The 13055-nt window shown below is 44.4% G+C and overlaps 1 protein-coding gene across 1 annotated transcript in view; it reads right to left on the minus strand.

Moving 5' to 3' along the window:
• Positions 1 to 1932: 1932 nt before the first annotated feature.
• The window catches only part of LOC102563571 (cystathionine beta-synthase), a 44363-nt gene continuing 33240 nt past the window's right edge, over positions 1933 to 13055 (minus strand). The window contains exons 11-16 of the mRNA XM_059720764.1: positions 9626 to 9731; positions 8944 to 9015; positions 8042 to 8176; positions 6654 to 6762; positions 5596 to 5680; positions 1933 to 4104 (exon numbers count right to left, since the gene is read on the minus strand). Coding sequence (XP_059576747.1) covers positions 3938 to 4104; positions 5596 to 5680; positions 6654 to 6762; positions 8042 to 8176; positions 8944 to 9015; positions 9626 to 9731 — 674 coding nt within the window. The 3' untranslated portion in view covers positions 1933 to 3937. The remainder of the gene's footprint in view (positions 4105 to 5595; positions 5681 to 6653; positions 6763 to 8041; positions 8177 to 8943; positions 9016 to 9625; positions 9732 to 13055) is intronic.

Raw genomic sequence — 13055 nt, forward strand, 5'->3', positions numbered from 1 at the left:
CTAGAAGCTTGGTCAAAGTAAAACTATGTATGGGGTCAACTGAAAAAGGGAAACCAAGAATGCTATTCCTATTGTAGTCTAATGCTTAATATAAGAATATATATTCTTTATAATAAGAATATTTAATAACACATTTATGAAGGTACCTGTTGCTACCACAGGATTTCTAGTCTTCCAGAGAAACTGTGTTGTGATACTCATCTTGTCTGATTATAAGGTAAAGGACCCCAAAACACTAACCAGAATCAAGAAGACATGGGGTGTTTATACACATGCTCCAGGAGTGGGGGAGGGAGGGGTGTTTTAAGTAGAGTGTCTCTGAGAGCTATTCTAATTAAAGCGCCCAAAGCATCATGTCTATCAGCATCCCCACGCTGAAAAATGGCAGTAGGGGCGCTTTAACTAAAGCTCATCAATGCATTCTAACACACTGATACATGTGACTCTGGGGTCTGGTGAAGTGTGGTAATTACCATGCTCCAGCAGACTCAATTAATCAAGTGTGCTCTGATGTGCAGTAATTACAGCGCATCAGAGCAGCCTTGCTGTACATCTGTAGGTGCCCATAAGGTACAGACAGAAGTGACAATTTTGCCTGATCTGAACCCTGAAAGTGGTCTACAGCCATGACCAAACACAAATGCATGGCTGCAGAGAGCTTTATAAAGGTCTGATCCCATGAAAATCTGAACTCTCGTTGCATGAAGGCTACATGAGGGTGCTCTATAGTGGAGTGCCCTCAGTAACTTCTGTCTGCACTTGCTGAAAGCAGGGCTTGGCTGATGCAGCCCAGGCACTGTTTTCAGAATAGGAGGAAAGGAGCAGATGGAGCTCATTCTGGGGGTTGCCCAGCTGGCACTGGAGGGTGGGGTGGGTGCAGTAGAGTCCCCCCAAGGTGGGGGGCTCCTATCCACACCACCACTCCTGCGGGGCAGGGGAATGCTCAGAATGGACCTCCTTCCCCTGCCTTCCCCCCTCCCATCCTGAGACAGCATGGGAGCTTGGGGAAGAGGATGGTACTAGGGGACAGATGCTGCACAGATGAAGCCTGTCTCCTTGGACCAGCTCTAAATTAGATCTCCATCTCCCACTCTCCCAACCCTACAGCTAACATCTGTTGGGTTGGGAGGATCGGTCTAACTCATGGTGCTTTCTGGGAACTGCCATGAGTTGGATATGGGAGCTGCATTTCTCTCTGCACCTATGGCATCCACAGTATCATTGAACTAGATGAGAAGATTTCAGTAGGGAATGGATCAAGTTCCTAGTGCAGAGTCCTACAGCTAGAGCCCACACAGTACACAAATAATAGGAGGGATGAGGAAATGGGAGGCCACAGTTAGTGGCAGTAACATCCCCAGATTTCACAAGTTAACAACCTGGTATCATTTGAAAGACTTTTCTCTGCATAAATTAATAAAACCACAACCTTATCCCAGATTATCAGACCACAGTGGGCCTTCAGCTATGCTTTCATGTTACTGACATGTCTCATAATATTTTACAAATGTCATTGGTTCCAGTCCAGCAAAGACCTGGGCGTTTGCTTAACCACCTTAAAGTGCCGGTTCCCTTGCTTAAGGTCAAAGCTTGTGGGTCATTGCTTAAGTCATGGTTAACGTGAAGGAATAGTTCCATTCTTTGCTGAAGTGCCGTTGCCTCTGGAGGAACACAGCAGCTCTCAAAGCGTGCTCAGCAACAGAACATTTTACATTCAGACAAGAACAAAAGGACAGCTTACACTGCAGTGATACTCAGGGCATAGGAACTCCAGGAAGCAGGTTGGCACACGTCCAGATTACTAGTGTTAATAATCCCCTTTCTACACCTGCACAATGTGCCATGGCTTCTTTAATGACCACAAGGGACTCGGCCCTTGGTTTCAGATCTCACTTAGCAGGGACAAGCCTCTAGAATAAATAATTAACTCTATTACCACTTTAAATATTTTATTGCCTGTTATTCCAATGCACAGTGTCAGACACAATCATGTATAACACAATGATTTGCATTCTCTATAGAAAAAGTGACAATTTCTTGCAGGATAAAGCTGCCAGAATTCCCTGCCAACAGGACCTGGGGGCTGCTCTGGACAAGCAATAAATAGAAAAGATCAGCTGTCTTTCACTTAGCAGTGCTGCCAGCCAGGAGCCCTCATTGCTGCCGAATGGTTCTTGTGACTGTGATACATTTGGGACTTCTTTCTCTCCATTCATGAAACAGCCAGTGAATGAACATGAAAAAGAGCTTGAGCAAATGAAGCCATAAGAGAAGGCCCAATGTCATCCGCTTTGACATCAGTGGCAAGTCCCTTTCACTTCAGGGGGCAGTAGTGTGTGGCCTTGAGTCTTCATCTCCATCCACAAAACCAACATAACTGTTCCAGATACCTTCCCTAGGTTGGCACAGAGCCTCATTTGCATTAGAGATACACTCCCCCCCCCCCCCCAATCTTTCCTTAGTGACAGTTTAACCTTTGAAAGATTCCTAGCTTGGATTTAACAGGGATGCTTTTCTGAATTTGCCAAATTCCTTAGTCAGCACATCTGGGCCAAAACTTTCTGCAGAACCTGTTCTCCTGAAATTTCTAGCATTTCCAGTTTCAGCCCCTGTGGAAAATATTCAGAGGGCATTTTATTGAACTGTTTTCCTTTGCTGTGACTGGTCCAGCCATAAACCAGAAGCAAACAAACTCACTCAAATACTTCAGTACATCAAAAGAAAAGAAAAGAAAAGAAAAACCTGGGGTGAAATTCAGTTCTAAAAATGGCAGAAGGTGGAAGGCGCAGGTGGATGGCTCCCTCATCCCTGCATTTTGTGAAACCAAGGAGTGCTTTGAGATATATCCATCAGGAATTGATAATTTAAAAAAAATATACTGTTGGTGGAAAATCCCATTTTTGTCAAAACAAAAACAATTTTTGAAGACATTTTTGACAAAAAAAGGAATGACAAAGTTTAGCTTGCTTGGATTTTTTTGTGGGGAAATTACATATTTCCCTAGAAATTGATAGTGCAAATACAGTTTAATTACCCCCAGTTAGTGACAGAGTTATGGTATTAAATTAACCCACTGGTTCTCAACCTTTGTAGACTCAAGGCCCCCCTTGGAAAATGCCAGTTCAGACCCTTCTCTCCCTGCACACATGTATTGCTTCAGGACAAGGAAGAGAAGATCCCAAGATGTGGGGCTCCTCAACTCCATCCTGTGAAAAGTGTCAGCTCCTGAAAGGTGGTGAGGGGTAGCAGGGGAAGAGTTCTGCCTACTTCATGCAGCAGCCCTGATAGCCTACTCTTCCCCAGGAGGGGGCCAAGTGGACCATGCAGCCAATCAGAGGGGATTTCTTCCCCAGGTAGAGCTGCAGTCCTCAAGAAGGCTGGACTTTCTCCCATCACCAAGACTGGCTTCAGCACTGGCCAAAAATCATGACTCATAAGAATGGCAAAACTTGAAATGTGAAATTAACCAATGTTGATAACATCCGGGCAAGACGACTTGTATGCATTAACCCACCCTTCTCCTCACCTTGCACTCTGTTTTAATGTTAACGTTAATGTTTTACAGTTAGGGTGGCCAAAATCTGGAACCAACTTCCCAGGGAAGTGGTCCTCGCCCCTACCTTGGGCAAATTCAAGAGGAGGTTGGACAATCACCTGTCTGGGGTCTTGTGACTCCAGCATTCATTCCTGCCTGTGGCAGGGGGTCAGGCTAGATGATCTGTTCAGGTCCCTCCTGACCCTAGCTACTATGAAACTATGAAATGTCATCTCAGTGTAACTGCTTATTTGAATTAAACAGAGTTCTTTAATAGGTTGCAGAGATTCCCTTTGATGTTATTGGTGATGACACTTAAGCCTAGAAGCCAATGATTATCACATTATAACCCACCCAGTCATTCTGAAAAACTACTGACTATATTGGAAAACTCTTCAATTGTTAGGTATGGATTTGCATCTTGGAGACGGATCTTGGAGATGCTGATGTGGGTAAAGCAACACAGCATTTATGGTTCTTGTCCTTTCTGGTAACAAAAGTGAGGAGGTCCATGGCTGTGACAATGCCAAATACCATCTGCTTCATGAAGGATCTGCCATCTCCATTGACTGCAACAACATAGGAAGCTTGGTTACTGGGAGATATGAAAAAGCAATTTGAAGACTGCTGTGATTTATGAAGAGAAGACCTCAGATGGGCCTAATTCATCCTTGCTATAACTCCAATATAGGGGATGAAGGTGCAACTCAACTACAGTGAGTGGAAGCACCCCACAGATGTATTCAGCTGCAAATATTGAATTCTTTACTGCTGTAATGAGTTTCTTTTGGCACTTGGGCTTATGAGATACCTGTTCCAATTACTTCTGCTCCTGCTTTCTCTACCCCAAATTGTTTCAGCTGAAGATAACAATATTTTTTTAAAGAAACAATACCTGCATGTATGAACTATCCTTCTGCCTCACTGCATCTCTCATAATGCTGTACAGTGTCAAGCTCAAACAGTACAAAGTGTAAGAAATCATTTTTAAAGCCCTCTTAAAATCAGACAAATCATTTGAGAGTGTTTAAATAAAAGACCAAGGGCATTTTGGTTAAGAAAGTCAGTTGAGGAAAGTAATAAATATAAGGGCCAGCTATGATACTGTGTGTGTGGGGGGGAAGGGGTGATGAGCTAAGTACATCTTGTTGGGATTTTTTTAAATTACTGTTAGTGAAAAATTCCATTTTTGTCAAAATGAAAACAATTTTTGAAGGCATTTTTGACACAAAAAAGGAATGAAAAGGTTTAGCTTGCTTGGATTTTTTTGCGGGGAAATCAAATATTTCCCTAGAAAGCTTTGAATGAAATATTTTTGCAACATTTAAGGTTATTTTTTAACCATCTCTGAAGTGAGGATGGATGGTGGGAGGGAAGGGGCACCAAAGAAAAGGGACCATCAACAGGGCCTTACCAGACCTAGTGTTCAATGTGTTAGGGTTGGAGGATGCATTTGGATTTAAAGGTTTGGCCTCAGCCTGCTGGCCTGACCCTCAAGCTACAGGCCACTTGCTGATAAACCTGTCAACATGGCACAGTATTTCACTAGCTAACACACACAAGTTTGGATGCTGCATGTCCTCCCATAGGGCCAGAATCAGCACACCTTGAGGTTCTTGTGTTACCCAGAGTGCAGGTATCTTAACTGCTTTGTTGTGTCAGTGAAATTTTAAACAAAGCAGCTCCCTCAAGGAAAGGCCTAGTCCTCCCTTGAAAAGCTTTACATTATAACTATGTGGTTAGCAAATAGTTACGTTAAGGCTCCTCCTGCTTCTCCTTGTGCCACTGTACCTAGGGTTTCAGAAATGGCTGGACGGCCTGTGGTCCCAGGACAGTGCAGAGTCAAAGGGCAAAATCTCTCAAGCAAGAGGAGTATGGGGGTTGCACGTGCTGCTGCAATGTTGCCTTGATGTTGCTGTCCTGGCCTAAAGGAGTGGATTCCACCCTACCCCTGTCCCCTGAAAATGCCTCTGCAGGAGTCGGAGCCCTCTGGCTGGGTTCAGAGGCCACAGCCTGGCTTTTTAGGAACCCCTTCCTTTCATCCATTAAAAGATACCTACATTGGATTTGCTCGTGTACAACAATAGCAAAATGGTCATTCTCAAGGATGCAGGAGAGCTTCCCCAGGCTGTCATCTAAGCTAATCTGAAGACAAGAAACAAAAAGAAAAGAGACATTGAAGCACTTCATTTTGGGGATACCACTGGGGACCCAGTTCCTCAGTTCCTTGCTTTAAAGCAGTGGTTTTCAATCTTTTTTTCATTTGTGGATCCGTAAAAAATTTCAAATGTGGGTGTGGACCCCTTGAAATTGTATGTGTGGGTATTCACATAGTTTTGATTGATTGTAGTAATTTTTCATGACCCCTTAGACATGGTCTGCAGACCATAGGATGAAATCCACTTTTAAAGTGCTCAGGGCAGTGCTGACATGAAGTGAGGCAATACCAGAATCACATGTGGCTTCTGCAGGTGGAGTACTTGGGGGGTGGAGGGGACACACATGCATGCAAGCGTGCACACACACATTGCTTTGTTGGCATGTGGCATCCCTTTCTTCTTTGCATGCCACATGCACAAAGGACTAGACTAGGTCAATCAACACTTGTTGGGGATGTGGACCGCTGACATCAACCTTACCCAGGCCTCCCTCCTTTGCACAGCTACACAGGGCCGGGTGTAATCTAACCCTTCCTCAGACAAGTCAGGAAATAGAATACTTCAGAGGCACGTGCTCTGGTACCATTTCTACACTGTGAGCAGAGTCCCCAAATTGACAACGGTGCAAGGATCAAACATAGACCACACACATGGAATATACAAGAATCTCTAACAGGAAATAATCCTTCTGTCTTCCTTGAATAAAATCTTGACTGACCGCACCCTACTGGCTCTGCAGCACTTTTACATGATCCTATTTGCATTCTTTCTCCCCAGATCAGTTCCCTGTTCCAATCTCATTCACACTTTCCCTTCTTCTTACTCACCTTCCCTTTCTCTTTTCCCTGCTCTCACTCAGCTCATCTACCTCTTTTTCTCCCCAATTGCTCTCTTTGGCATTGTGTTGTGCCTCACTCGCCCTGCTTGAAACACTGAAACAGAGACGATAACAGCAGTACCTTTGCAAATTGGTCGTAGATGACCTTGATGACTGAGTCTGAGAACTGAGTGCTCCCAGCCAGTACAGAGGAGAGGATGTTACTGAGAGTCACCATTCCCAAAATGAGACTGCAAAAGAACAGAGAAATTTTCAAAACAGTCAGGGTTGAGGTGGTGAAGTGATTAAGCTGAAGTCAATACTGCTGCCTCTGAATTCAATACAACATGCCCATTGTCTTTAAGTGCTCATTATTCACCTGAGCATCTTGTGCTGTCTCTTCCAAGGTAGCTTCTATTGGTGTCTAACAGCATAAACAAATCTCAAAGATTATTCTGCTGTTAAGCCTCCTTTTCCTTTCACCTGCCTCTTCCTTGGTTGTGATTTTAGACATTTCCTTTATGATATAATCAGTTTCCATTGTAGCAGGACACATTTCTGATTCGTGCACCATCTGGTGTAGAAACAGCCCCGCTGCCATTCATAGCATGGAAATAACAACCATGTAACATTTAGATGCTAAAAGAGAGAAAGATGGGATATGACTTCAGACTAGAAATTTCCCATTTCAAAGCCAGAGCCTGGAGCCAGATCAGGCCTAGCTATGATACAGGAAAAGCTCAAATGGTTTAGCCAGTGGAGCATTCAATTGTATTTCCATCTGTTATGGTGACTGGACAACTAAAGCATGGCAGGTGCGATCATTATAAGGATGCTATCCTTCAAAAAAGTGCTTTTAACAGCAGTTGAAGACTAAAATTTGCAACCCAGAATTCAGCTGGTCTGAGGAAAGTGTGAGCTTCCTACCATTTACCAGTGTTTCACATGCATCCCTTCCTTTCACTGAACACTCCATCGATTAGAGATCTGACCCAACTGCCATTTGTTTCCATAGGCAGCCAGTTTTTCCTCAAAAACTGCATTATTACTGGCTATGGCAAAAATACAGACTTTAAAAAGACACTAGGGGCATGTCCAAATGAGTGGGAATGTGTGCTCTGCAGCACCTCAAAGGCTTTTGACACATGCTGCACATGTGAAAAGGTTCTCCATTTGCAGCACGGAGCCAAAATTTGATACCTGGAAATCCTAGTATGTTGGAAAAAAAAATTAACAAAAAAAAAAGTGAGGTGGTGCACATGGCTGCAGTGTGCACTGCCTGAAAACAGAGCCTGGCCAGCAAGAGCCATGCTCTGGCTGCCGACCAGGCTCTGTGCACCCATATTGCCACTGCTGCAGTCCCAGGAGGCCCGCGGGTGTGCAAGGGCGTTCCGAGGGGACAAGTAATAGTGGCACAACTATGTGATGCTACTATTTGTCCCTGGGGAAACACACATACGTGCTTGTGGGGATGCACCCTACTGGTTTATCCTAAAAAGTCAGTATCCACACAACCAACAAAATAGATACCCTGATTCAGCAACCACGGGTGCCTGGTCATATCCCTTCTCCCGCATGATTTCAATTGCCTTCTGACAGTTGACTTCTGGGAGAAGAATCAGAGGGGCTGACAGATTCAGCTTCTGCACCTTGATATTCCACCACCTATTCAACAATAAGAGCAACCCATTACTATCTACAAGTGGCAGTCGTTTGTGTGGCTGCCTCTGAGCTGCAGCCTGTCCTGTTTAAACAGAACACTCTTGGATGCATGCAAAAGGAGAGGCAGATTTAAATCTTCCCATGTTGACTCTGAGGTGTAACAGGGCAAGCATGAGCCCTGTCTAAAGGATGAAGCCAGCCAGCACTGAGCACTGTGACCCTGATGCAGCAAAGCACTGCAGAAAATATTTAACTTAGAGCATGTGAATAGAGACCAACTGACTTCTCCTTCTCCTTGTTCTCTAGGCTCAGATTTGTAAATCCATCAGAAGGAGGGAGGCATGCAGAGTACTTGGCATGGCTTTGGGAGGACTGGATACTCCTGTTCTCTGTAAGCGGAAGAACATCTCCAAGTCAGAAGTTATTCAACAGTAGGATGCCCTTCAGTCTAATGGTCTAACAGCATCCACCTGCCAGAAACTGGTAACAGGCACCTCCAAAGTGAGAACCGGATGAAACTTTTGAAACAGCAGGAGCTTATACTATCTTCCAAACAGCAACAGCTCCTTTCTGGGCCATATCAAAAAACAGAGAGATTCATATTTTATAGAGAGGACAAGGGGTAACCCTTCAACCTTGCCATAATAGGTTGAATAAATCTCTTTTTAAAAGGACTGGATCCCATTATCTATTTATCATATTCTTTCAGCTATTTGCCAATGCTGAGAGAATATTTCCCTCTGAGTGAATGCAGAATGGGATCGCCTTACCAAGGCTTGTGCTCCTGGCCATCCGTTAGAAATCCATTCTTTATCATCCACTTATCATTCAAAAACTTGGACCTAGGAATTAACAGTGAAGGAGAGAGGTCTGTTACTCATCCAAGAAGAAACTGTACTTTGTTTTGTTTAATGTGCTCTGTGCATTTAGAGGTTGATTTAAGCTGCAGGTGCTTGGTAACTCCTAAGAACATGCTCATTGCTTATGGACTTACTCTTAGGCTCTTGAGTCTGAAAACTGTAGCCTGGATTTTTCCTGGACCATGCAGCAAGTTAGATGTGAAATGAAGAGTCTCCAGCCCCTTGTTCTTCCTACTATAACATAACACTGCCCTCTTACGCTCCCATTCCTGTGAAGATTATGAAGAAGCCTCTGAGTTGGTGAGCTGACTCTTACTCACTGCTCTGTGTCACCACTTTACCTGATTTCAAAATCGTTATGCTGGTGAAAACCCAGTGAAACAGGCTGGTGGTAAAAGCCTTTCAGGTTCTCTCCTCTGCTTGCCAACTCTGACATAGTTTCTGCCTGTGCCATCGAGAATTTCTCACCAATTGTATATGGGGCATACTATTCAGTAGATCTACAAATGTGACCTCCATTGATATGGCATTGCCAGACTGTTGCTTCTGTGATACCAGCAAGTGAGAAGCAGAGCAGGAAATAGCGTCTTACATATAGTTCCTGACAGAGTCAGGCAAGATGACAACACAGCGCTGACCCTCCTTCAGATCCTTAGCAGCCTTCACAGCGACAGACATGGCGCTGCCTGAGCTGCCACCTGATATAGAAACAAATACACAAACAAAAGGCATATGCAAGAACTAAGGATTTGCTGTTATATAAAACACCCTAACACATAAGCTATCCTAAAAAACATCCGAAAGCTAATTCATGGGCAGTGACTCTCTAGCTGCAATAACCCACAACTTTTGGCCCACAGTGTGGTAATGAGATACTGAATCTTTAAGGCTTTTTTTCTCCTTGCTCTCACTAATACCAGTATGTATTGGGAGTAACTCCACCAAAGCCAGCTCAGTTAAAATGGCACATGTGAGAAGAGACTTAGACCTATAATCATATATGTTGCTAGTTCAAGCAGAGCTGAGGGAGTTCTCCACAGAGACCAGGGACATGCCCAGGTAATAGCTCTTGAATGGACAATGCGAGTAGTAATCCCGCTCTAGCTTTTGGAGTCGTCATAAAAAGCCCCCATCATAAATGGCCATTTGTGGGCAGTCCCTGCAGATAGGTCAAGACTTCAAAGGGCCTTAGGACAGGTCAAGACTTCTAAGGGAGTTCACTTGAACTTAAAGTTCACATGAACTCTCTTAGAGCCTTTAAGCTGGCTCCTTCAGGTCAGGGGGTGGACTGGTTGGGGGTCTGGTTGGGAGGAGTTCATATAGCTGGTGCCTACACTGTACCTTTTCTGCACATGAAGAGAACATTTAGTTCTCCAGACATGTTGGGCATTTTACAAAAATGTAATGCCTTGTGGGAAAAAAAAGAAAATTAAAATGGCAGTCATACTTGGCATACCAGCCAGTGACAGGATGAGTGGCCTCTACCTTCCTTTATCAGTGCAAGACAGTGTGTATGGTTCCATGCACGCAGCTGAAAAAAGCTTTTACTTGCTAATTATGTTACAAAATCCACAGGGCCATATTCACCCCTCAAGCCATAAGTGGTACTGCTGAGTTGTACGTGCACTAGAGACAGTACATCTCTATTTATTGCTTGTTCATTGGAGCTGAGTCAATCCTTCTGGAAAAAAACATTAATTTGCAGTTTTGTGGAAACTACAACTATTGTCAAATTTGAGTCAAAATCAGTGAACAATTTCAGCCAAAAAAAAGTTTTAAAATATTGAGCAATTCTGTTTGGACATTTTCTACACAAAATGTTTCATTTTGGAAATGCTAAAAAAATCTCAGAGCAACATTTTCAGATGGCAACATTATGTCTTTTCATCTCAACATGGCATTTGCATCACATAATTAACTCAATTAAAAATGTTGGTGATTTTGCTTAAGATTCCCTCCCCCACTTTTTGATTGAGTAACCAAACTGAAAAGCCCATTATTCTACCAGCAATGATAATGACTTTGTGGTGATCAGGAGAGCTACTGATCTTGCCCTTTTTTTTTTCATTTAAATTGGCTTTGGGTTCATTTCTTTACTCAGCTTGCTGTGTGCAAGTCAGCTGCATCTTACACTGGGCATAGATTCATAGATGCTAGGGTCGGAAGGGACCTCAATAGATCATCGAGTCCGACCCCCTGCATAGGCAGGAAAGAGTGCTGGGTTCAGATGACCCCAGCTAGATGCCTATCTAACCTCCTCTTGAAGACCCCCAGGGTAGGGGAGAGCACCACCTCCCTTGGGAGCCCATTCCAGACCTTGGCTACTCTAACTGTGAAGAAGTTCTTCCTAATGTCCAATCTAAATCTGCTATCTGCTAGCTTGTGGCCATTATTTCTTGTAACCCCCGGGGGCGCCTTGGTGAGTAAAGCCTCACCAATTCCCTTCTGTGCCCCCGTGATGAACTTATAGGCAGCCACAAGGTCGCCTCTCAACCTTCTCTTGCAGAGGCTGAAGAGGTCCAGGTGCCCCAGTCTCTCCTCGTAGGGCTTGGCCTGCAAGCCCTTAACCATACGAGTGGCCCTTCTCTGGACGCTCTCCAGGTTATCCACATCCTTCTTGAAGTGTGGCGCCCAAAACTGCACACAGTATTCCAACTGTTTGAAACTCTGGCTGCCACTGCCTCCCACTCCGTGTTTGTAGACACCTGCACTGCTCCTTCAGGAGGTGATAGCAGAGGGTATGCCCCCATGGTGGTTCTGAATCCCAACAAGACTTGCCCATTTGCTCCCTCTCAGCACATGCTGAGCATGCTGGACAAAAGTGATGTGTAGTCATTTTTAGGCAAGCATGTCCAGCACTGATCTCAGGAGCATGCCTGAGACTGACACCCCTGAGAGTGTCTATAAGCATCTGCCAAAAAGGGACCACATGAAATTGTTCTGGCAAGTGATGCATGTGGAGTGGGAGTGAGTTGGTACGGCTTGTTTCTCTGGGGTCTAACATGGATAAACATATACCTTGAATCTCCCAGTTGTTGTCTTAGGGTGTGGTTATATACCAGCCAACCGACCATCATGCTGGTCAGGAAGAGAAGAGAAGGGCCCTTTGGATTTCAGAACTGGTTCTGCTCTGGGTGGCACTCCACTGGCCTCAAAAGGGAATCTGACCCACATTTCTTTACTGCTAAATGTAACAATTTTGCAAAATGAGCTCAAGTGCCTTTTTCCAAATGAACAGTCTAGTACAGGCTTTTGGGCCCTGTATGACCCAGACTCTCAGGCAGTTTAATGGCAGATTGTCACTTTAGCATTTCTAAGACAATCTCCTTAGCTTTGTAGATACTGTCCTTTGAAAGACAGAAGTCCATCTGTTAAGATGACCTTCAACTCCCATGGCTGTAAGAAGACACTTAGATACTGGTATTTGCACAGCTACAAAGCCAAAGTTTTCAAGTTTGAGTGCCTAAAGTGAGATCCCCCCTAAATCCAACTTGAGGCATCTAAATAAAAGTGATTTTGCTACAGCGCTGAGCACCTGCAGGTGATGTCAGTTGGATGAGTAGGGGCTCCGAACTTCTTTAGCGCTCAGGATGAGCCCTCCTATTGACTGGCACATGACTTGAACCTAAGTATATCTGGACCCTGGGCATGAGTACAATCAGCTGCAAAGTACTGATGCCCTGTGCAGTGTTACTACTTCTTGTTTTTAAAACAATGGTTGAGCAAGGACACCTGTTCCTTTGGGGAAGCTGTTCTGGTACTAGGACAGAGAGAAACACTATGTAAGAAAGTCTAACTCTTACTTTATGCTTTGAACTTCCCTGCTCCAGCCCTAGCTCCCTGTGTATGGCAACAGTCCAGAGCCAGCAACTATAGCTGTCATCGTAGCTGATGTGATGGAGCCTGTGGTTTTCAGTCCACCTGCCTTGCTCTGAATCCCACTAATCCTTCCCCTCGGCTCATCTAACACTGAACTGAATCCTTCCCCCTCCCCCACGGTAAGGCCCAGTGGAACCAATGCC

This window comes from Alligator mississippiensis, chromosome 1 (assembly GCF_030867095.1).
Source record: "Alligator mississippiensis isolate rAllMis1 chromosome 1, rAllMis1, whole genome shotgun sequence".
NCBI lineage: Eukaryota > Metazoa > Chordata > Crocodylia > Alligatoridae > Alligator > Alligator mississippiensis.